Here is a 25719-nt window from a genome sequence, read left to right on the forward strand (position 1 = left end):
CATTTAAAATCTTTAAATTCATGCGCTTTTTGTTTACAGTGTGTAACCAATGGTGAACCAATTTTTTCAATATGTATTGCACTTCTATGTTCAATTAATCGTGTAATTAGCCTCCGGGATGTCTGTCCTACGTAGATTTTATTACAGGGACATTTTAAGGTATATATTACATTCTCGGATGTGCACGTTGACAATGATGTAAATTTATATGTCTTGTGGTCAACTGGATTAACAAAAATAGTGGTTTCATCCATAATATCACAGAAACTACAGTTCCCACATTTGAAATGCCCATGGGCGTTAGATGTCTGAAAAACATCTTCGGTAGAGAGCACTGCAGGGCATAAAGATTCTTTCAAATTTCTGCCTCTGTTGTATGCAATTCGTACTCGAGACTTGCTGAAGATAGAATATGATTGCATCAAGGGCCAATGTCTCTTAATACTTTTGACTACTTGAGGTGTGCTTGCAGTATATTGTGTCACAAAAGTAAAAACATCGTCTTCTTGATCCTTTGGAGTGACTCTAGGGATTAGAAGTGATTCTCTGTGATTATATTTCGCTCTTCTGTATGCTGTATGTACAACCTGTTTGGGGTATCCATGTCGTAGTAATCTAGTCGACAAGTCCTTTGATTGTTGCCGAAATTCATAATCATCTGAACAGACCCTCCGATACCTTAAAAACTGTGAGAAGGGTAAACTGTTCTTGAGTGTATTCGGATGACAACTGCCATAAGCAAGAAAAGTGTTTCTATCTGTTGTCTTGTGAAAAACTGTAGTCTTAAAGTTTTTCCCTGTGTAACAATTAATTAGTCCTAATATTTTGTGAAGCAACAATTGAAAGGAACTATTATTTTTGTCACTGTTGATTGAAACATTAGAAAACTATTTTTTGGGGGTTTTTTCAGAGCCAATGATGAACAGAGGATCAATTTAAGATCCGTTTTAGCTCCAGTAGACAGACATATTGTCTAGGAGCTCTGTGAGGCTCTTTTTCCTCCTTATTAGAAATCCAGCACAATACACTGATTTTTTGTATCATTCTAATGCAAGGAAAGTGTAGATTTTGATATATTTTTTGTGATAAACTTTCCCTACCTTGTATACGTTGTTTAGCACATATGACTGATTACACTTGAATGCAGACTACAGTTAGTGCTACAGGAGGGGGACCTGATAGCCCATGCTGGGGAGAGAGGCATTCCCAAACAGTTACGTTACCAGGGTATTCCTAATTAGAGTCCATGCTCTAATTGATATGGTCCTCGGGGGCAGGTGGTGGTGATGCATAAACAGGCACCTTCTGTGCGTGAGGCATAGGTGCACTGGGCACATGGTTTCCTTCTTGCTGAAATTTGGCTCTCGTCAGAGCGCCATGTTTCTCAGTGAATAACTGTTGGAAAACGTGCATCGCTTTATATGGACGCCAATGCGTGATGAACGTCTTTACATGCACAGTTCCATATATGGACGACAATCCCATGTATGGAAAGGTGAGCACGTGGACGTCCATCACGCATGGACGTCCATGACGTACATGGACTGTCGTCATGCGTGTGGGGCCTTATATGGATGAGTACGTGTTCATATCTGCGGAGCCTTCCTTATATGAATCATTATCAAGTGTGCGAACCTCTTCATATATACGTAATAAAATATGTATGTTCCTTACATTTCCCATAGCTACATGTTCCGCAAGTACAGTGGATGTAGTTGTGGACTTCCAGGTACGGGAAATATATAGAAAAATTCAAACTCCAAAGTATAGTAACAAGGACGTGTTTCTCACAGAACTGCCGAAGGACGTCCGTCTTACAGGCCCCCACCGTCCTTCGGCAGTTCTGCGAGAAACACGTTCTTATTACTGTACTGTACAGTTATGAATGTCTCTTTATATTTCCCATATTACTAACATTTGTCTTGGGGATGTCCTTTGGCGGTTCTGGAAGATGGGCATCCTTTTTCACTATACTTTGGGCGTCCCTGATTTGGATGTTTCGCACTGCGATAATGAAATGTGTAATGATGTCCATACTATTTTTTCGATTATACCTACCTGATTTTGGACGACTTTGTGAGGACATCCTAATTCAGACTTGGACGACCTTTCGAAAATTCCCCTCAAAGTCTGCTTTAATTGCTTTAGGGCCTCTTCTTGTCCTTCCTTCTAGGGTAGGGTCTCTGGGATTGTTTCCAAGAGTAGATCTTGAAGCGACTTGGTAATAGTACAGTCCATAATCCATTGGCTACTCAAAGCTTTTTCAATCATTTCTTAGTTGTGGGCTGTGGTAGGACTCGTATGGTAGCATTTCGCTTAGGCAACTACTCCCTGCTATCACATTCAAACAAGAACCCCAAACAAGCGATTTTAGGCTGACAGAATTGCAGTTTTTCTGTTAGCTTTGAGGCCTATGGAATGAAAGTGGATAAGAAGAGAGATTTAGTCTTGGATAAAGTGTGAGGGATAGGACTGCCAGACAGCCCTTTAGCATGGACATTTTCTCCTGATAGAGAAGCAGTAGGAAACTTATCAGAGTGAGAGGCTCCAGTATTAACCAAGAGTTGAGTTGGTTGTCCATTCACTGTAGTATTGAAGGAGCAATCTGCGGCAACATGGTTGAGGGAGTAGTGTGTTAACTTGAGTTTTGGTCAGCAATTTCAGTATCATCATGTAGCTACAGAGACTGTCCTTTCCCTATTCCACTTTCCTTATCCCCTCACTGGTTCAAATTCTGGAGGAATCTCAGCTGCAGGTTTAACAGTTGCTCCCATTTCTTGGCTAGTTTGGATTCTTTCTCCGCTTCTTGATTCAGTATCTTATGATAGCAATGGTTGGCTACTTTAACACGTTTTTCAGGAGCTTCAGTGCCAACAAGAATGATTTTCAATAGTAACTGAATCTGAGGTAAGAGTCGGTTAACACAAGCAGCACTGACTTCAGGTGCAGCATTTTCCAAATTCTAGAGTATTTCTTGAATTCAACAGCAGGGCAGTTTCAATATTTGGAGGGATCTTCTCCTTTGCTTCTGCTTACAGGTATTTATCTTGCTCCAGTCAGTGGGTTTTAAAACTGTGTGTTACTTCACAAGTTTAGCTTGCTCTTTTCTGAAATCATTTACCTCTTAAGTCAGCAATGTAAGATCAGGGTTTTCTTTGTATCACTTGGCTTCTTCCAGGAGCTTTGTTTCATTTCAGGAAGCAGGGCCCGTATGAGGCTATCAACATCAAAGTAGGTAGAATCATAGGAATCAAAGATACCGTGCAATTATTTCTTATTTCTACCATTTCACAAGATCTTTTTCAGTATCAGGAAATTCTTTGATGATGGCTCTTAAGTTCAGAGACTCTCCAGAGCTCTGGGGACTCTGGATAACATATATTCTCCGAGGACAAGAAGGCTGCTTGTTCTCACGACTGGGTTGACGTCCACGGCAGCCCCCTCCGACTGGGAAAAAACTTCACGGGAGGTCCCGCACGCAGGGCATGCCCACCGCGCATGTGCGGCCGTCTTCCCGCCTGTGCGCAACCGTTCCCGCTCAGTTTTTTCCTTTCCGCGCTGGAGAGAGACGTGTTTTCGTCCCTCTTCTAGTCAGCCCCGGAACCCGGATTGCGGCCTAGCCCTCGTTTTTTTCTTTATTGTTGTTACACGTTCGCGTTCTTTTTTTTTTCTTCGTTTAAAAAAAAAAAAAGGAAAAGAAGTTTTCCCTCGTCGTTCTTAGCTGCGAGGGCGAGTCGTCGTGCGGTCGGTTCTTTCTTTTTGGGGTGTGCTTTTCACCGCCACCATCGACGATTTTGACTTCGCCGACGCGATTTTTCTGTCGATGTCCTCAAAGGTCCCGAGTGGATTCAAGAAGTGTGGTCGGTGCGGCCGGCAGATCTCGTAGACCGATACGCTTGGTGTCTCCAGTGCCTCGTCCCGGAGCATAATTCCAAGACGTGCACCTTGTGTTTCGGCTTACAGAAGCGGACGCAGGTGGCGAGGCAAGTTCTTCGGGACCGTCTTTTTGGAACTTGCGCCAGCCCTTCGACGTCAACCTCGACGGCATCGGTGTCGACGGCCAGGTCTCCGGTGCCGGTGTCGACACCGACTATGGCATCGACCCCAGGAGCACAGGTACCTTTGGCCCGGCGACCTGCCAGCGACGGCGGTGGTGAGCGGCCGCGCAGGCAGTCTGCCCCGGCCACTCCCGCTGCTCAGGGCCATCGGGACCGAACCCTGTCGGATCCAATACCTCGAGGCCGTGGGGGCTCCATCTCCTCCTCGTCCCTTGATGGACATCGAAAGAAGGCTAAAAAGCACCGTCATTGGTCGCCCACAACGCACGGGACTGGCAGCTCCGGGACATCGAGGGACGACTCGACGCCCAGGAAGCGGCAGTGCCGGGAGGAGTGTTCCCCCTCGGTCGAAGAGGTGTTGCTGCGCTGGTCGTCGGGTATCTCGGTAACGTCTCCTGGACCCGAGCAGCTTCCAGTACTGGCGCCCACACCGGCCCCCCTGCCTTTCCCGACAGCGGGCTTACACGAGTGCCTCCGAGCCATCCTTCCGGGGATCCTGGAAGGGCTGATGAGCCAGGCCCTGCCCTGCTTGCACCCTCAGCGCTGTTGATGGAGGCGCCGGTGGGCTCTGTCCCGGTGATGAGGCCTCCGACGCCGCTTGCGGCACCGGTATCGACCACCACTCAGGTGGAGTCCCCATCTACGTCGATGGAGGGAGCTTCGTCCCCGCCGGCGCGGGAGTCCACCACTCGACGCCATCATCGAGGACGTGGTTCCTTGCAGTCGAGACAGGCCCAGTTGCGGTCTGAGCTGAGGGAGCTCATGTCCGACACCGAGGAGGAGGCCTCGTGGGGGGAGGAGGAGGACCCCAGATATTTCTCCTCGGAGGAGTCTGTGGGCCTTCCCTCCGACCCCACTCCTTCACCGGAGAGGACGCTCTCGCCTCCTGAGAGCCTCTCCTTTGCTTCTTTTGTCAGGGATATGTCTATCAGCATTCCCTTCCCAGTGGTTACTGTGGATGAGCCGAGGGCGGAGGTGCTCGAAGTCCTCGACTATCCATCACCACCTAGAGAGTCTTCCACGGTGCCGTTGCACAATGTCCTTAAGGAGACACTGCTTCGGAACTGGTTGAAGCCACTATCTAATCCCACCATTCCCAAGAAAGCGGAGTCCCAATGCAGAATCCACTCAGACCCAGAGTTGATGCAGCCTCAATTGCCTCATGACTCGGCGGTCGTGGACTCTGCTCTCAAGAGAGCACGGAGTTCGAAGATACCAGGGATACTCCCTGGGCGAGAGTCTCGCACTCTGGACTCGTTTGGGAAGAAGGTCTACCAATCTTCCATGCTCGTGACCAGAATCCAATCATACCATCTCTACACGAGCATCCACATGCAGAACAATGTGCGGCAACTGGCGGACCTGGTTGACAAACTCCCTCCGGAGCAGTCCAGGCCATTTCAGGAGGTGGTCAAGCAGCTGAAGGCGTGCAGAAAGTTCCTGTCCAGGGGTATCTATGACACCTATGATGTGGCATCTCGAGCTGCAGCCCAAGGTATAGTGATGCGCAGACTCTCCTGGCTGCGTGCCTCTGACCTGGACAACCGTACCCAGAAGTGGCTGGCGGATGTCCCTTGCCGGGGGGATAACATCTTTGATGAGAACGTCGAGCAGTTGGTGGGCCAACTACACCAGCGGGAAACCGCTCTCGACAAGCTCTCCCACCGGGCGCCTTCAGCATCAACCTCTGCAGACGTTTTTCCCGGGCCCGGCAGGCTGCACCCTACGCCTACAGTAAGCATAGGTACACCCAGCTGGCCCGAAGGCCTCCTCAGGCACAGGGACAGTCCCAGCGCGCTCGTTCCCGTCAACAGCGTGCGCCTAAGCAGCCCCCTGCGCCTCCACAGCAAAAGCAGGGGACGAGCTTTTGACTGGATCCATGGGAACATAGCCGCCATCAAAGTAGCTGTGCCAGACGGCCTACCGGACGGGGGAAGGTTGAAAGTTTTTCACCAAAGGTGGCCTCTTATAACCTCCGACCAGTGGGTTCTCCAAATAGTGCGGTGCGGATACACCCTGAATTTGGTCTCCACCCCACCAAATTGTCCACCAGGAGCTCAATCCTTCAGCTCCCATCACAGGCAGGTACTTGCAGAGGAACTCTCTGCCCTTCTCAGCGCCAATGCGGTTGAGCCCGTGCCACCCGGGCAGGAGGGGCAGGGATTCTATTCTAGGTACTTCCTTGTGGAGAAGAAAACAGGGGGGATGCACCCCATCCTAGACCTGAGAGGCCTGAACAAGTATCTGGTCCGAGAAAAGTTCAGGATGCTTTCCTTGGGCACCCTTCTACCCATGATTCAGAAAGACGATTGACTATGTTCCCTGGATTTAAAGGATGCTTATACTCACATCCCGATACTGCCAGCTCACAGACAGTATCTCCGATTCCGTCTGGGGACACGTCACTTTCAGTATTGTGTGCTGCCCTTTGGGCTCGCCTCTGCACCACGGGTGTTCACGAAGTGTCTCGTGGTGGTTGCGGCGTACCTACGCAAGCTGGGGGTGCACGTGTTCCCATATCTCGACGATTGGCTGGTGAAGAGCACCTCCGAGGCAGGAGCTCTTCGGTCCATGCAGTGCACTATTCAACTTCTGGAGCTGCTGGGGTTTGTGATAAATTACCCAAAGTCCCATCTCCAACCAGTCCAATCTCTGGAATTCATAGGAGCGCTGCTGAATTCACAGACGGCTCAGGCCTACCTTCCCGAAGCAAGAGCTCAGAATCTCCTGTCCTTCGCTTCCCAGACCAGAGCGTCTCAGCAGATCACAGCTCGGCAGATGTTGAGACTCCTGGGCCATATGGCCTCTACAGTCCATGTGACTCCCATGGCTCATCTTCACATGAGATCTGCTCAATGGACCCTAGCTTCCCAGTGGTGCCAAGCCACCGGGAATCTAGAAGATGTCATCCGCCTGTCCATCAGTTGCCGCAATTCGCTGCGCTGGTGGACAATTCAGACCAATTTGACCGGGGGATGCCCATTCCAAATTCCCCAGCCCACAAAAGTGCTCACAACGGATGCATCTCGCCTGGGGTGGGGAGCTCATGTCGATGGGCTCCCCCCAGGGACAAGATCTTCAGATCAACCTCCTGGAGCTCCGAGCAGTCTGGAACGCACTGAAGGCCTTCAGGGATCGGCTGTCCTACCAAATTATCCAAATTCGGACAGACAATCAGGTTGCAATGTATTACATCAACAAGCAGGGGGGCACCGGATCTCGCCCTCTGTGTCAGGAAGCCATCAGGATGTGGCGTTGGGCACGCCAGTTTGGCATGCTTCTCCAAGCCACATACCTGGCAGGCGTAAACAACAGTCTAGCCGACAGGCTGAGCAAAGTCATGCAATCGCACGAGTAGTCGCTCCATTCCAGAGTGGTACGCGAGATCTTCCGAGAGTGGGGCACCCCCTTGGTGGACCTTTTCGCCTCCCAGACCAATCACAAGCTGCCTCAGTTCTGTTCCAGACTTCAGGCACACGGCAGACTGGCGTCGGATGCCTTTCTTCTCCATTGGGGGAACGGCCTCCTGTATGCATATCCTCCCATACCTTTGGAGGGGAAGACCTTACTGAAGCTCAAGCAAGACCGCGACACCATGATTCTGATCGCGCCTTTTTGGCCCCGTCAGATCTGGTTCCCTCTTCTTCTGGAGTTGTCCTCCGAAGAGCCGTGAAGATTGGAGTGTTTTCCAATCTCATTTCGCAGAACGACGGAGCGCTTCTGCACCCCAACCTTCAGTCTCTGGCTCTCACGGCCTGGATGTTGAGGGCGTAGATTTTGCTTCGTTGGGTCTGTCTGAGGGAGTCTCCCGTGTCTTTCTTGCCTCTAGAAAGGATTCCACTAAAAAGAGTTACTTTTTCAAGTGGAGGAGGTTTGCTGTTTGGTGTGAGAGCAAGGCCCTAGAACCTCGTTCTTGTCCTGCACAGAACCTGCTTGAATACCTTCTGCACTTATCAGAGTCTGGTCTCAAGACCAACTCAGTAAGGAATCACCTTAGTGCAATTACTGCTTACCATTATCATGTAGAAGGTAAAGCCATCTCAGGAGAGCCTTTAGTCGTTCGGTTCATGAGAGGTTTGCTTTTGTCAAAGCCCCCTGTCAAGCCTCCTGCAGTGTCATGGGATCTCAACGTCGTCCTCATCCAGCTGATGAAACCTCCTTTTGAGCCATTGAATTCATGCCATCTGAAGTACTTGACCTGGAAGGTCATTTTCTTGGTGGCAGTTACTTCAGCTCGTAGAGTCAGTGAGCTTCAAGCCCTAGTAGCTCATGCTCCGTATACTAAATTTCATCATAACAGAGTAGTCCTCCGCCCTGACCCTAAGTTCCTGCCAAAGGTGGTGTCGGAGTTCCATCTTAACCAGTCAATCGTCTTGCCAACATTCTTTCCCAGACCGCATATCCGCCCTGCTGAACGTCAGTTGCACACATTGGACTGCAAGCGAGCGTTGGCCTTCTATCTGGAGCGGACACAGCCCCACAGACAAGTCCACCCAATTGTTTATTTCTTTCGACCCCAATAGGAAGTGGGTCACTGTCGGGAAACGCACCATCTCCAATTGGCTAGCAGATTGCATTTCCTTCACTTACGCCCAGGCTGGGCTGGCTCTTGAGGGTCATGTCACGGCTCATAGTGTTAGAGCCATGGCAGCGTCAGTGGCTCACTTGAAGTCAGCCACTATTGAAGAGATTTGCAAGGCTGCAATGTGGTCATCTGTCCACACATTCACATCGCATTACTGCCTCCAGCAGGATACCCAACGCGACAGTCGGTTCGGGCAGTCGGTGCTGCAGAATCTGTTTGGGGTTTGAATCCAACTCCACCCTCCAGGACCCGATTTTATTCTGTTCAGGCTGCACTCTCAGTTAGTTGTTCTTTGTAGGTCAATTTCTGTTATGCCCTCGCCGTTGCGAGGTTCAATTGACCTGGGTTCTTGTTTTGAGTAAGCCTGTGAGCTAGGGATACCCCAGTCGTGAGAACAAGCAGCCTGCTTGTCCTCGGAGAAAGCGAATGATACATACCTGTAGCAGGTGTTCTCCGAGGACAGCAGGCTGATTGTTCTCACCTACCCTCCCTCCTCCCCTTTGGAGTTGCGTTTTTTCCTCATTCCTTGGCTTGTCATTCAACTGAGTGGGAACGGTCACGTACAGGCAGGAAGATGGCCGCGCATGCGCGATGGGTGTGACCTGCGTGCAGGACCTCCCGCAAAGTTTTTTCCCGGTCGGAGGGGGCTGCCGTGGACGTCAACCCAGTCATGAGAACAATCAGCCTGCTGTCCTCGGAGAACACCGGCTACAGGTATGTATCATTCGCTATATCCTTTATACGTCTTTCGCAGCCTAGTGCAATCCCTCGTACTCAGCCATCTGGATTACTGCAACTCACTATACGCAGGCTGCAAAGAGCAAACACTGAGGAAACTTCAAACAGCTCAGAATACGGCAGCCAGACTCATCTTTGGAAAGCCAAAATATGAAAGTGCAAAACCATTACGAGAGAAACTGCACTGGCTTCCACTCAAGGAACGCGTCACTTTTAAAGTATGCACATTAGTCCACAAAATCATCCATGGCGAAGCCCCAGCCTACATGTCTGAGTTAATAGACTTACCACCCAGAAACGCCAAAAGATCATCCCGAACTTTCCTCAACCTCCACTTCCCCAACTGCAAGGGCTTGAAATACAAGACGCTACACGCATCAACCTTTTCTCACATGAGCACGCAGTTTTGGAATACACTGCCGCGCAACTTAAGAACGATCCACGAGCAAGCTTCCTTCCGCAGATCATTGAAGACCCATCTTTTTGAAAAAACTTATGGAAAGAGCCAAAACACATAAAGTCCACACTTACTGTTCATTAATGCACCATACATCCACTTCTGAACTCTCATCCCCCGTAATCTCACACTCATACCTTTACTCACAGAAATATGTATACCGTATGTCTTTATGCCTTAGTATTGCCCTTTAAGCTCCCATTGTCTCCTTCCAATGTTCAATGTTTGTGTTCCATTGTTGCACTCCTTAACGACACTTCAATTGTCTCGCGTAATTCTGTACAATGTAATCCATAACCAAATTGTAACAAATTGTACTTCCATCATTCATTTCTTATTGTAAGCCACACTGAACCCGCAAAAAGGTGGGAAAATGTGGGATACAAATGCAATAAATAAATAAAATATACCCGATAACAAATTCAGTGGATATACACTTTCAGAGTTCTTTAACACCCTTTGCTTTTTTTTTGTTAAATCATAAATCTGTTTCAACTGTTCGAAAGACATAGTATTGTACTTTTCTAGCTGTATAGTGCAGGTAGTAGCATCCTTAAGCCCAGACAATTCTAGAAAATCTCTCATCATGTTTACCCTTTATTGTTTCCCGGACCTTCCTCTTCATCAAAAGAAATTAGCCACTGTGGTTGCCCTTCCTCTGAAGGGATTCTTTTTCCATCTAATGTATTAGTACATTTTCTGTCCTCATATCCATTGTTTCATCTTCAGCATCCCTCTCTTCTGTTGCTCAGGAGGGGGTGAGGAAGGAGAGAGTGCTGAATACAGAGATGCGGTATTACTCCTTCAGAATAATCTGCTTTACTTTTAATTTCAGTAATATATTTTGTTCTTTTTTCATTTTTCCTTAACTGTGGCCACCTTTTTATGCATTGTATCCTTTAACCCAGACAGCGCATGAACCTTGTCCCTTTTAGAACCCCCCCCCCCCTCATATTATCTGAAATACTTTATCCATTGATCCTGTGCCACTTTTCTATCCTCCAAATTTTCTCTTAAATGTATAAGTGCATCAAGTTTAAATGTACCATCCATTGGAAAACATAAAGGTAGATTATCCTCGGTGAAAAAGTGCAATTTTGTGAAATATTTACAGGTTTCTGGGCCCTGAAAGTGGGGTTTCAGATTTACTTTTAATATTAACCATAATGAATCTAGTGAGTGGAAGGTTAGACAGCTTGTGCCTTGATGTTCCCAACCTAGAAGGCCTTCCTGATTCCACAGTGTATGGAATCTACTCCTGGCAAGCTCCAAATGCTCACTCCTGTCAGATCCTGTCTCTTTCTTGATCTCCCAGCATAGCAGATCAGAATCAGCAGCTTGGAATTTTTTTTCCCCCAAGTGACCCCAGCCTAGAGCCCCTATGGCAAGTAATCAGAGCCTTCACACAACTAGGTTAAGCTTATAAAACACCAGTAATGGTTCAGATATGCACAATGCAAAAGCAATAGTGCTAAACAATAGATTTTAGTTTCAATGCCAATCAAATTTGGTTTAAAATGTCTTTGTTATTCTGCATAAAAAGAATAAAATGAATTCATCTGTCAAAAAAATCCCTTAGATTACATTGAACAGACCATCTTTGCCTTACTCATCAAAATCACTCTCACAATCATCAATAATAATACTAACAGAACAAAGTCCACATGATTTCACTGAGTGGACACAATGGGGCTCATTTTCAAACCACTAAGACTTATAGGTGCTTTGAAAATACACCTCATAGTGACAAGTACATCAGGCATTTTTCAGTTTTCAAAACACGAACAATATTACAAGGTCATATTATATAGTTCAGATTAATAGCCAAATAAACCTTAGATGGCAATGTTCAGTTTTGTCACAAGATGGTAGTGTCAAGCAAGTAATCCAACAGGCTAAGAGCAATAATCCCCCTTTCAAGAACAATTGCTTGGATATAACAGAGTGGGAAAGAATTTAAATAAACTTTTATTCAGACAAGGAAAGAAAACGGGGTACTGCAAGTAGATAGCAAAGCAAACAAAGATAACGGTAAACTTTGAAACAAACAATAAGAATGACTAGCAGACAAATGCAGCTGGAACATACAGACATGTCAAACAAATTAGGAATTATACACAATGGTGAATATTCACAATACAGAGCTGGCACATTAAAGTTAGAAAAACATTTATTTTATTTCAAACATGTACCACAAGCTGCAGGTTTAGTTCTACCAGAATGGGAGTATTATTTTTACCTTGCTCTCATCTTCTGGAATCTTCTCCCAAGCTACATCTGTCTTGAGAAAAATTTTAAGAAATTTAAGGTTCTGTTGAAGACATTTTTATTTAAGGAAGCGTTTAATTTGGAAACTTGCTTTGATTTGGTACACTGAACCCGCAAAAAGGTGAGAAAATGTGGGATACAAATGCAATAAATAAATAAATAAATACATTAGGGTCTCTGAAGATGGTAATTTCCTGCTAGGAGAAAGATGTGTATGTTTGGGTAGGTCTGTCCTATTAATATTATGGAGTTCTCTTAGTTTTTATACTGTTAATTTTATTGTATTGTAAACTGTTTTGGACTATTGAATTAAGAGGTATATTAAGTTTTTAATGAGCATAAACATTAGCAAAATTTCATTTTTCACTGAACTATATTATGATTAGACTTGCAGCTAGAAAGGCACTAGTTCTACTTAAAAGCCAATCTCTTTAAGATATATTATCTTAACCAGGGGTAGACTGACCATTTGGACAATAGGGTAGTGCCTGAGGGCCCACAGCAGTAGGGGCCCCACTCTCCCCTATTTCCCATCTAGTTTAATCACTTTTTATAGGGGTCATCACAGTCAGTCCCCCCCCCCCCTTGTCTTTAACCACAAATATTTACCACTTTTCTTCCATTTTCACACTTATTTCCCTTCCTGTCATCCCTCCACCATCTCTTTTACCCAGTTGCCCCTCTTTTGTCTACCAGTTCCATCCCCCATCCAACTTTGATTTGACCTTCTGTAGGAGGAGGTGAGTGGTCATATCATTCTTCTCTGCTGCTCAGGTTCTGAATACCACTTTGTAAACTGTACATGATACTGCTGCTTCTTTCCCTAATGTTACAAGAAGAGTAATTGGCCAGGGGAGGGGGAAGATGTGAGGAAGTCATAAATACACTGCCAGCCAAGTGCCACCTTCTTCCCTTCCCCAATCCAGCCCTGCTGCAATTCTGTGGAAAGTGGCCAATTTCATGGTAAGGGATGGATTGTGTGGTCCTCATCATGGCATTACAAGAGATCAGAGACCCAACTGTTCAGTATGTCCATTATTTAAGAAACATGTCTGCATGTAAATAGCAGTATTTACATGTGTATATCACATACTTGTATAAATATCGATTTTCAGACCGCCACAATTTACATGTGGAAATCCACACCATGCAGAGATTTCAAGGGGGCATTGTTTGAGCATAGCTTGAGCGGATCTAAGATCTACTACTACTACTACTTAACATTTCTAGAGCGCTACTAGGGTTACGCAGTGCTGTACAGTTTAACAAATGAGGACAGTCCCTGCTCGAAGGAGCTTACAATCTAAAGGACGAAATGTCAAGTTGGGGCAGTCAAGATTTCCTGAATAGAGGTGTAGTGGTTAGGTGCCGAAGGCGACATTGAAGAGGTAGGCTTTGAGCAAGGATTTGAAGATGGGCAGGGAGGGGGCCTGGCGTTTGGGCTCAGGGAGTTTATTCCAAGCATGGGGTGAGGCGAGGCAGAAAGGGCGGAGCCTGGAGTTGGCGGTGGTGGAGAAGGGTACTGAGAGGAGGGATTTGTCTTGAGAGCGGAGGTTACGGGTAGGAACGTAAGGGGAGATGAGGGTAGAGAAATAAGGAGGGACTGCAGATCGAGTGCATTTGTAGGTTAGTAGGAGAATACACGTGTATTCCCTATTTTTACAAAAGGACTACACGTGTACGGGAAATACTTTGATGTTTGATGCTCAAAGGCATTCATAAGTTTTTAAATAATGGTTTCAACCAGGACTTTGTGCAAGGGATTAAGAGAGTCATTTTCCTTAATCTCACATCGTTTTTGTACCTCAAAAATTGCAGCCTCACTTTGGTAACTTGCACATGTCGGTTTGTAAAATGGGATGGCTAAATGTGAAAGTAGAGTCATTTGCATATGGAACATGTGAAATCACCATGTCATAGTTGCCAGTTTCATGCCATTCATTTTTTCAATGTGTTTATTTGTAAAATGACCACTTCTGCATGTGCCAGCAAATAATAATAATAATAATACACATGGATTCCTGCAGGTATTTTAGAAAAGGCTATGTATCTTAAGAGGACAGACTTCCCCATAAAGGAACTTGCTATGCTTTTCAGTACATTTTTTATATTTCAGCACAAACGTGATTGACAGGTTTTTGTTTTGTTTTTCCAGATTGCAAAATATGCTTTATCAAGTGGAACCATGCTAGATATTGTAGATAACAGCTCGGTACTCTACCGGATTCAAATGGAAGGTGAAGAACTATATTTCGGTTTGAATTGGGGTTTTTTTGTTTGTTTTTTTCCCCCAAAAGAAGAGAATAGTGTTACAAGTAAAAGCATTAGGAACCTCAGACTTGTATCCTTTAAGACTTTGATGTAATACTGAATTAGATGACTCCAAAGAAGTAACTTTGCTTCTGGTTTCAGGAGGCTTCATCCTACATAAAATAAATCCAAAACTATGGGTATAGTCTTCTACCCCATGACGGGTATTTCCATTACGTCACCTAAGGATCAGTCCAGACTAATGGGTTGTGTTCATCCACCAGAAGGTGGATATAGAAAATTTAATGAGATGTGCCATACAAGCACCTGTGCATTAGAACTCAGCCAGTATTCTCTATCTCCAGCAGATGGAGAGACATCGCCTGTGCAGCTCTGTGACTCTGTGTTCTCCTGCCCTGTTATCAGTTTCAGTTGAGTGCCTCAAATGTAAGCCTAGTGATGCAAGGTCCCTCCCTGCTCCCCCATTACAACTTCATTGCCTCTGTTCTCACTAGCTAATTTTCTCCTGCTTCTTAAAACAAACAAATGTTTTACCTCTTGAGACTTAGCTTTGCTGTGGGAAGTTATAGGTCTGTACGTTGCCTTAGTCTCTGCCAGCCCATTGGCTTCAATGTACAAACTGAGTACTAGAGCACGGCTGGACTTCTTAAAATCTGGCCCGCCTTCCTCTGATGTAATTTCCTGTTTCCGCGAGGGTGGGACATTGAGAGGGAAGGAAGGGAAGGATCAAGGTGAGCCTGCTTCTTTCACTGCTGCTGCTTTGACTTTGAGATAAAATAAAATATTTAAATGCAGGACAACAGGAATAAAAAGGGGGATGTTGCGGGAGAAAAGGGTGGGGGGCTGGAACTGGAACTCGGGGGCTGAAAAGGGGGGCTGGGATGAATCACTGGACATGGATGGGAGGGGAGGATAGTGGGCAAAAGAGAATCGCTGGACATGGAGGGGAGGGCAGGGGCGAGAGGAGAAATTGTTGGACATGGAGGGGCGGGCAGGGGAGAGGAGAATCACTGGACATGGGTGGGAGGGGAGGGCAGGGGGGAGAGAAGAATCGCTTGAAATGGATGGGAGGGCAGGGGAGTGGAGAATCGATGGACATGGCTAGGAGGGGAGGGCAGGGGAGAGAGGAGAACTCGCTGGGCACGAAGGGGAGGGCAGGGGAGGAAGGAGAATTGCTGGACATGGACAGATGGAGGGGGGCAGGGGAGAGGAGAATTGCTGGATATGGATGGGGAGAGGAAAATTGCTGTATATGGGATGGAGGGGAGGGCAGGGGAGAGAGGAGAATCACTGGAAGGAGGGGAGGGCAGGGAAGAGAGGAGAATCGCTGGGCATGGCTGGGAGGGGAGGGAGGAGAATTGCTGGACATGGATAAATGGAGGGGCAGAGGAGAGGAGAATTGCTGGATATGGATGGATGGGAGGGGAGGGCAGGGGAGAGGAGAGTTGCTGAACATGGATGGATGGAGGGGAGGGCAGGGGAGAGAGGAGAGTTGCTGGATATGGATGGATGTAGGGTCTGAGAGCAGGGGAGAGAGGAGAATTGCTGCACATGGAGGGGAGGGCAGGAGAAATGCTGCACATGGATGGAGGGGAGGTAAAGAGGAAGTAGATGCACATGGATGGAGGGGAGAGAGGAGAAATGATGGACATGGATAGGAGAGGCAGGAAGACAGAGGAGGAGATGCACATGGATGGAGGGGATAAAGGAGAAATTCTGGACATGGATGGAGGGGAGGGAAGACAGAGGAAGGAGATGCACATGGATGGATGGAGGGGAGGGGAAAGAGGAGAATGCTGGACATGGCGGAGAAGGAAGACAGAGGAAGGAGATGCACATAGATGGAGGGGAGGGGGAGAGAGGAGAAATGCTGGACATGTATGGAGGGGGAGGGAAGAGAGAGGAAGTGAGATGAACATGAATGGAGGGGAGGAGAAGAGAGAGAGGAGAAATGCTGGATATGGATGGAAGGAGGAGAGGAAAAATGCTGGACATGGATGGAGAAGAGGGAAGAGAGAGGGAGGAGATGCATATGGATGGAGGGGAGGGAAGTGAGAAAGGAGATGCATACTGACGGAGATGAGAGAAAGGGAAGAGAGGAGAAAAACTGCACATGGATGGAGAAAATAGGCAAAAGCTGGATCCTCGTGGAAACCTCCTCCAGTCAAGTCCGCAGAGGACTGTTTATAGTCGGAGTCTGTTCTTACATGGCCCCCTCTGACAACCTAGTATCAGTGAGGGCTGTAATTATGTGGGAATTATTTCTCTGATATATTTCTACTTACCATAGGAAATATACCATTTGGAAATATGGGGCAAATAGGGTTTCTACCTCCTTACACCCACCCAAGATACAATGAACCAGCCACCTCCGAGATATGGGGTGACAGCAAAGACAGAGGCTATTTTCATTCCAAAGGGATAGTCTTTATTCCAACATAGATGATAACAAAGCAATTAGACGATAAGGCAATTAGACAATAAACTAATTAGGCAATAAAACAATTAGAGTAATTGGACAGAGTAATTAGGTAGAGTAATTAGACAGAGTAATTAGGTAGTTAGATAAGGAATTAGGTAAAGTAATTTGGGAATTAGGGAACTAGGTAAAGTAATTAGAGAATTAGGTAGGGAATTAGGTAAAATAATTAGGTAAGTGCAAATCAATTCAGGACGCAGCTTTTACTTATGGATGTAGGCCAAGAAATAAAGAAGAAAGGAGGAAAGTAAAGAAATAAATGGAAAGGAAGCCCAAGAAACTGAGTTAAGAGATAGAGAGCAGCAGAATCAGAGACTGACCAACATGATCAGAAAAACAAAGTCACCAGACAACAAAGTTGGAAAAAAAAAATCATTTTATTTTCATTTTAGTGTTTGGAATATGTCAGTGGTGTAGCTAGGGGGGGCGCAGGGAGCTGGCTTCCCATCGCAGTGGGAATTCACCCCTCCAATCTCGCCACACTAACTCAAAAGTTGGGATGGCCAAAGACTTGTCTAGATTGAGCCTAAAACCAGAAAATTCCCCATGTTCCTGAAAGCTATCCATCAGCGCTGCTAAAGATTCCTGGGGTTCTATAATGTGAATTAATAAATCGTCCGCGAAGGCAGAAATTTTGAATTCTTTCGCCCCCACCTGAACCCCTTTTATCTCCGGATTGCTCACAACTTCCCTAATCAAGGGGTCTAAGGAGAGTACAAAAAGTAAGGGAGATAAGGGACATCCCTGCCTTGTTCCCCTACCAATCTGAAAGGTCGTTGAAAAAAACCCATTCAAGCCAATCACTGCCTGAAGTGAATTATACAATGCCTGAACTGCTTTCATGAAGAACTCCCCCACTCCATAATGCGCAACGTTTCAAATAAAAACTGCTAATCTACGTGGTCAAACGCCTTTTCCGCGTCGAAGCTAACTAATAACGATGGTACCTTTAACTGCTCAACCTGTTCCAAAGAGATAGAATTTTCCTAACATTTTTTGTAATTGTGCGTCCCCGTACAAACCCTGCTTGTGGTTCGGCTATCACCGAGGGCAACACCCGGGCCAACCTGTTTGCCAGAACCTTAGCAAACAACTTAGCTTCTACGTTTAGTAACGAGATGGGTCTATAGGATGACGGTTGCGAAGGGTCTCTCCATGTTTTTAACAATAGAATGATTTGAGCTAGTTGAAGGGAACTAGGCAGAGTCCCATCCCTAACAAACTGCATAAGGTAAAATTATGTATCATACCTGATAATTTTCTTTCCATTAATCATAGCTGATCAATCCATAGACTGGTGGGTTGTGTCCATCTACCAGCAGGTGGAGATAGAGAGCAAACTTTTGCCTCCCTATATGTGGTCATGTGCTGCCGGAAACTCCTCAGTATGTCGATATCAAAGCTCCATCCGCAGGACTCAGCACTTAGAGAATTACACCCACAAAGGGACACTCTGCCCAGCTCACCACCGCCGAAACGGGGGAGGGGAATTAACCCAGCTCATCCCCACACAAGTGGGGGAGGGGAATCCGTCCAGCTCATCCCCGCGGAGCGGGAGAGGGACACCACACCCGCCGATGCGGGGGGATCTGGCTTATCCTGCAACCGCAACCGCGGGAGGAGCTGACTGACCCTAACACCGCCGAAGCGGGAGGGGTACAAAGCTGCCCTACAACCGTACGAAGCGGGAGGGAGTGCCGGCAGAATTTTAAGTCTCAATCCAGCCCCGTAAAACGGAGGGGAGAGGAATGCAGCAGCTCACTGTAACACAAACTCGTCTCAACTCTTGAAGAATCCAAGTGAAAAAACTTGAACACGAAGTCTTACTGAAGTAACTGAAGACTAAACTTGAACCTGAAATGCAACCAGAATAAAAACAGTACAGATATCTGGGAGGGGCTATGGATTGATCAGCTATGATTAATGGAAAGAAAATTATCAGGTATGATACATAATTTTACCTTCCATATCATCAAGCTGATCAATCCATAGACTGGTGGGATGTACCGAAGCAGTACTCACCCAGGGCGGGACACTGAAATCCCTGACCTCAACACTGAAGCTCCAAACCGGGCCTCCGCCCGTGCAGCCACAGTCAAACGGTAATGCTTGGAGAATGTATGAGCCGAAGCCCAAGTTGCCGCCTTGCATATCTCTTCCAAGGAGACGGATCCGGCCTCTGCCATCGAGGCCGCCTGAGCTCTCGTGGAGTGAGCCTTCAGCTGGATAGGTGGCACCTTCCCCGCGGCCACATAAGCCGCTGCAATGGCTTCCTTGACCCATCTTGCCACTGTAGGCTTAGCAGCCTGCAGACCCTTACGAGGACCTGCAAACAGGACAAACAGATGATCCGATTTCCGGAAATCATTGGTCACTTCCAAGTATCTGATGATGACTCGTCTCACATCCAGATATTTAAGAGCAGAGTACTCCTCTGGGTAGTCCTCCCTACGAAAGGAAGGGAGACAGAGCTGCTGATTCACATGGAAGCGAGAAACAATCTTGGGCAGGAAGGAAGGCACTGTGCGAATAGTCACTCCTGCCTCAGTGAACTGCAGAAAAGGCTCTCGACATGAGAGCGCCTGGAGCTCGGAAACTCTTCTGGCTGAAGTGATAGCCACCAAAAAGACTGCTTTCAACGTCAGGTCTTTCAGAGATGCCCTCGACAAGGGTTCAAAAGGCGGCTTCTGCAATGCTCTTAGTACCAGGTTGAGATTCCACGCAGGCACCACTGAGTGCAGAGGAGGGCGCAGGTGATTAACTCCCTTGAGAAAAGCGCACCACATCTGGCTGCGAAGCCAGGGAAGCACCCTTCAGGCGGCCCCTGAAGCAAGCCAGAGCCGCTACCTGGACTTTAAGGGAACTGAGCGACAGGCCTTTCTCCAGACCTTCTTGCAGGAACGCCAACACTGAAGAAATTGGAGCAGTGAAGGGAGAAAGTGAGCCTGCTTCACACCACGCTGCAAAGATACGCCAAACCCTGGCGTAAGCAGTAGAAGTAGAGCGCTTCCTCGCTCTCAGCATAGTGGCGATGACCTTGTCTGAGAAGCCCTTCTTCCTCAGACGCTGCCGCTCAATAGCCAGGCCGTAAGACCAAAGGGGGAGGGATCCTCCATCACCACGGGACCCTGATGTAACAGGCCCTGCTCCACTGGCAGCCGCAGAGGATCGTCGACTGAGAGCCTGATCAAGTCCGCATACCAGGGACGTCTGGGCCAATCCGGACCCACCAGGATTACCCTGCCGGGATGCTTTGCCACCCGGTCTAGCACCCTGCCCAACATGGGCCAGGGCGGGAACACATAGAGAAGCTCTTGTGTCGGCCACTGTTGGAGAAGAGCATCTACTCCCAGGGATCGAGGGTCCCGTCCTCTGCTGAAAAAGCGCGGCACTTGGCAATTGGCCGATGACGCCATCAGATCTAGGCTCGGCTGGCCCCAGCGCTTCGTGATGTCCAAGAACGCCTGAGCAGATAGCTGCCACTCTCCGGGCTCCAAGGTATGGTGACTGAGAAAGTCCGCCTTGACATTCATGACTCCGGCATTGTGGGCCGCTGAAAGCTGCTCCAGGTTCGCTTCCGCCCACTGGCAAAGATTCATAGCCTCCTTGGCTAGAGGGGCGCTCTTGGTACCTCCCTGGCGGTTGACATAGGCCACAGCCGTGGCATTGTCCGACAGGACCCGTACAGGCTTCAACACCAGTACCGGGATGAACTCCAAAATCGCCAACCGAATGGCTCTGAGTTCCAGAAGGTTGATAGACCACTTTGCCTCTGCAGGAGACCAGAGCCCCTGCGCTGTCCTTCCCAAGCAGTGGGCTCCCCAGCCCGACAAAGAGGCGTCCGTCATGACGACAATCCACTCTGGGGTCACCAGAGGCATTCCCGCAGACAACTTGTCTGTCTGCATACACCAGCTCAGCGCCTTGCGCACTGCTGGGTCCAAGGGAAGGCGCACAGCATAATCCTCCGACATCAGAGTCCAGCGCTGCAGCAAAGAGTGTTGAAGTGGTCTCATATGAGCCCTGGCCCAGGGCACTACTTCCATCGTGGCCGTCATAGAGCCCAACAGCTGCACATAGTCCCAAGCCCGAAGAGGAGAGGCTACTAGGAACTGGTCCACCTGAGCCTGAAGTTTGACAATCCGATTGTCTGGCAGGAACACTCTGCCCACTTGGGTGTCGAATCGAACGCCCAGGTACTCCAGGGACTGAGTCGGGCGCAGCTGGCTCTTCTCCCAGTTGATGATCCATCCCAGGGAGCTCAAAAGAGCAACTACCCGGTCCACAGCTTTGCCGCACTCTGCATAAGAGGGGGCTCGGATCAACCAGTCGTCAAGATAAGGATGGACTTGTACCCCTTCCTTTCGTAGGAAGGCCGCGATGACCACCATTACTTTGGAAAAGGTCCGCGGAGCAGTAGCCAACCCGAATGGGAGGGCTCTGAACTGGAAGTGTCGTCCCAGGACTGCAAAACGCAGAAAGCGTTGATGAGGAGGCCAGATGGGAATATGCAGGTACGCTTCCTTGATGTCCAAGGAAGCCAAGAACTCTCCTGCCTTCACTGCCGCTATAACAGAGCGGAGAGTCTCCATGCGAAAGTGCCGCACTTTCGAGGCCCGATTGACCCCTTTGAGGTCGAGGTTAGGCCGGACAGAACCTCCTTTCTTTGGTACCACAAAGTAAATGGAGTAACGTCCCTTGCCAAGCTGACTTTCTGGCACCGGAACGACCGCGCCCAGGCGGATCAGATTGTCCAAGGTCTGCTGCACTGCCACAGCTTTGACCGGAGACTTGCAGGGAGAGAGTACAAACCCGTCTTTTAAGGGTCGGCAGAACTCTAGCTTGTAGCCGTCTCTGATGACTTCCAGCACCCACGCGTCTGAAGTTATTGTGGTCCACTCGCCCAGAAACGAGGACAGCCGTCCTCCAATCTGCACTGGGGCGTGGACCAAGGCCCCGTCATTGGGTACGAGACCCTGGGGGAGGACCGGAGGAAGCACCTCCGGGACGGCGGTCTCTGCGAAAGGAATGCTGCTTGGGGGAGAAATTCCTCTTGAAGGAAGAGGGGGCAGAGGAACCCGACTTGCCCGGGCGGTACCGACGGGCTTCCTGCAACCGTCCTCTGGAGGTACCGGGACGAGTACTAGCCCGAGCCCTGACCTCTGGTAATTTCTTGCCCTTAGACGTGCCGAGATCGGTCACGATTTTGTCCAGCTCGACCCCAAAGAGCAGCTTGCCTTTAAAAGGCAATCTAGCCAGGCGGGATTTAGAGGCGTGGTCAGCAGACCAATGTTTCAGCCAAAGCCACCGCCGCGCAGAGATTGTCTGAGCCATGCCTTTCGCTGAGGCCCTCAAGACATCATACAGCAAGTCTGCCAAATAGGCTAAGCCCGATTCCAGGGCCGGCCAATCAGCCCTCAAGGAATGATCCGAGGGGGAAGCCCGCTGCACCATAGTCAGGCACGCCCTGGCCACATAGGAGCCGCAAACTGAGGCCTGCAAACTTAAAGCAGCCGCCTCAAAGGACGACCTTAAGGCCGCCTCCAATCTTCTGTCTTGGGCGTCCTTTAGGGCCGTGCCACCTTCCACCGGCAACGCCGTTTTCTTAGTCACCGCAGTGATTAAAGAATCCACGGTAGGCCACAGATAGGCCTCACGTTCACTCACAGCCAAAGGATAGAGGCGGGACATAGCCCTAGCCACTTTAAGGCTCGCTTCCGGGGCATCCCATTGAGCCGAAATTAAGGTGTGCATGGCATCATGCACGTGGAAGGTTCTAGGCGGGCGCTTCGTCCCCAGCATAATGGCAGAGCCAACAGGGGCTGAGGGAGAGACGTCCTCCGGAGAGGAAATCTTCAAAGTGTCCATGGCCTGTAACAACAGGTTGGGCAAATCCTCTGGGCTAAAAAGCCGCGCTGCAGAGGGGTCATCCGCTCCATCCGAGCGGGGATCCGTCTCCTCCAAGGAATCCGCAAAGGACCGTTGGGAGACCTCAGACACGCTGCCCTCATCTACATCGGAGGAGACAAAGTCCTCCAAGGCCTGGGAATCAACCCGAGGGCGTTTACCTCTGGGAACCTCAACCTCTTTACCAGACGAGGGAGCAGGGGCAGCGTTTTGCATGAGGAAGGCCTGATGCAGCAGCAAAACAAACTCGGGGGAGAAACCCCCCAGACTGTGCACTTCCGCAGCCTGGGCAACAGCCCTAGACGCACCCTCAACCGACGCTCGCAAGAGCGGGGGAGAGACATGCTGCGCATCCAAAATGGCGTCCGGCGCGACACTCCGCGAAGGAGCCGCGCGGGAAGAACGGCGCTTAACTTTAGCCGCTTTTGTGCCGTCGCCCAAATTAAGGGCGTTCATGGCATTAATGTCTCCAACCTCAAGGGCGGCCCACGAAGAAGCCGTCCGAGCCGCGTGGCCGGCCAAGATGGCGGAGGCGAGGAGCGGGGGATGGGCGTTTATGGCGGGAAAAACCGCCACGCCAGAGGAAGGACCGGGACATTCATCGGTCACGAAACTGTCACCCAACAAGGGCGAATCAGGCTTTAAGACCCCCGCATCCCCTCTAGAAGCGGTCAAGCGATCCGGGGAGCGACCCTTTGCGCCCTCGCCCTCCGACGCCATATGCCACGAGGAGAAGAATCGGGGAACCCCCTGCCCGCTATAAAAAGGTAAAAATTACCTGCTTGCCGCCCCGAGCTGTAACGACCTGGTGTCCCAGTGAGTAGCTGCAATAAACGTTTAAATAAACGTCGAAATAAACGCCTTTAAAGACGTTCAAAATTTTTTTTTTTTTTTTTTTTTTTAACGGAGCCAGCGGGAGGGGGGGAGAAAAGGAGGGACCTGGCACCACCAGGTTTGCACTTGCTCAAAAGAGCCCTCAACCCCAGGCACTCAACAAAACCTAAAAATTAGGCTTGGAGGCCTAGCCAGAGCTGCTGCTGTGTGTGACCACCACCTGCTGAGATAGAGAACATACTGAGGAGTTTCCGGCAGCACATGACCACATATAGGGAGGCAAAAGTTTGCTCTCTATCTCCACCTGCTGGTAGATGGACACAACCCACCAGTCTATGGATTGATCAGCTTGATGATATGGAAACAGCGATTGTAGCAGTGGAGACAACAACTTATAGAATTCAGCTCGAAGTCCATCCGGACCTAGTGACTTGCATAAGGGGCTTTGTTGACTGGCCAATGCCACCTCCTCCTCCGTGATGGGCTCCCCCAACTTATTCTGGTCCTTCTCCAAGATTCGCGGAAGATCTATACTATTTAAAAATATATCGCCCTCCATAGTCTCCTCCACTGGACGGGCATATAACATTTTATAATATTGCAGAAACACCTCTGCCATTTCTGAGTCTTCAATCACCAACATCCCATCTCCTCGATCTATTTGAGTTATTCTAGTGGCCCCTCTCATTCCTTTAACAAATTTTGCCAATATTGCTCCCGATTTATTGCCATGGCGATATAATTGAAATTTATAATACTGTATGGACTTAACCGCTCGAGCATGAAGCAATTCCCCCAACTCGGTCTGCAAAGCCATCAGTGAAATATGTCTTCCCATATTGAATCCGCTCCTTAATGAGCCTCCTTTCTAATCTTAAAATTTCCCTCTCTCTCGCCTTCCTCTTGAACGCAGTATAAGCTATAATGTCTCCCCTTAAAACCACTTTAGCCGCTTCCCAGAAAAGTATAGGAGTATGTGCATGCTCAGCATTATTGGTCTGATACTCATTCCATTTATTTAATAAACTAATATAAAAGGCCCGTTTCGGTAGGCAATGAAACAGGCACTAGCAAGGTAATTCCCCCCCCCCCCTGCAGCGTCCTTCCTGTCTCCCCTGCCCCCCCTGCAGCCACCCATCTGGTCTCAGCACCCCCTCCCCACCAACCCTCCTCTGCCCCTGCAGCCACGCATGTGCAGTGGCCCTCCTCTCTCCCCTGCAGCCACCCATGTCCAACAACCCTCCTCTCCCCTGCCCCCCTCCAGCCACCCATGTCCAACGATCCTCCTCTCCTTTCCCCTTGCCCCCCCCTGTAGCCACCCATGTCCAGCGACCTACCTCTCTCCCCTGCCCCCCCTGCAGCCACCCATGTCCAGTGACCCTCCTCTCCCCCTGCCCCCCTGCAGCGTCCCTTCTGTCTCCCCTGCCCTCACCTGCAGCTATCCATCTGGTCTCAGGACCCCTCCCCCCCTCCCTCTTCCCTGCCCCCCCCCCCCCGCAGCCATCCATGTCCAGCGACCTTCCTCTCCCCCTGCAGCCACCCATGTCCAGCGACCCTCCCCTCCCCTCTTGGCACAACACCCAAACCCCTACCCACCCCCCCAGTGCATCACCCAAGCCCCTACCCTCCCCCGGGCACATCAACCCCCTCGCCACCCGCAGCCGCCAATACTAACGCTGTCCGGCCGCTGCTGCGTCTCCTGTTGAGCAGCAGCGGCCGGTACAAAAAGAAAAAAGCCAAAAAAAAGATTTTAAACCTGAAACAGGGCTCCGTAGACAGCCATCTGGCATTGGCTGTCATCTCTGCAGCCACTCCTCCTCTCCCCTCTGACGTCGCTGCGCTCCTCCAGGGTCTTCCTGCAGGGGCAGTGACGTGGAGGGGAGAGGAGGAGTGGCTGCAGTGACGACAGCCAATGCCAGATGGCTGTCTACGGAGCCGCGTTTCAGGTTAAAAATCTTTTTTTGGCTTTTTTCTTTTTGTACTGGCCGCTGCTGCTCCACAGGAGAAGCAGCAGCGGCCGGACAGCATTAGTATTGGCGGCTGCGGGTGGCGAGGGAGTTGATGTGCCGAGAGGGGGGGGTAGGGGCTTTGGTGATGCACCGGGGGAGGGGCTTGGGTGATG

The 25719-nt window shown here is 49.1% G+C and overlaps 1 protein-coding gene across 3 annotated transcripts in view; it reads left to right on the plus strand.

The window, feature by feature from the left end:
• Positions 1-25719, plus strand: part of TTC38 (tetratricopeptide repeat domain 38) — a 561013-nt gene that overhangs the window by 445075 nt on the left and 90219 nt on the right. For all 3 annotated transcript variants that reach the window (XM_030214669.1, XM_030214670.1, XM_030214671.1), the window contains one exon: positions 14262-14343. In XM_030214669.1, coding sequence (XP_030070529.1) covers positions 14262-14343 — 82 coding nt within the window. The remainder of the gene's footprint in view (positions 1-14261; positions 14344-25719) is intronic.

Source organism: Microcaecilia unicolor, chromosome 9 (assembly GCF_901765095.1).
Source record: "Microcaecilia unicolor chromosome 9, aMicUni1.1, whole genome shotgun sequence".
Taxonomy (NCBI): Eukaryota; Metazoa; Chordata; class Amphibia; order Gymnophiona; family Siphonopidae; genus Microcaecilia; species Microcaecilia unicolor.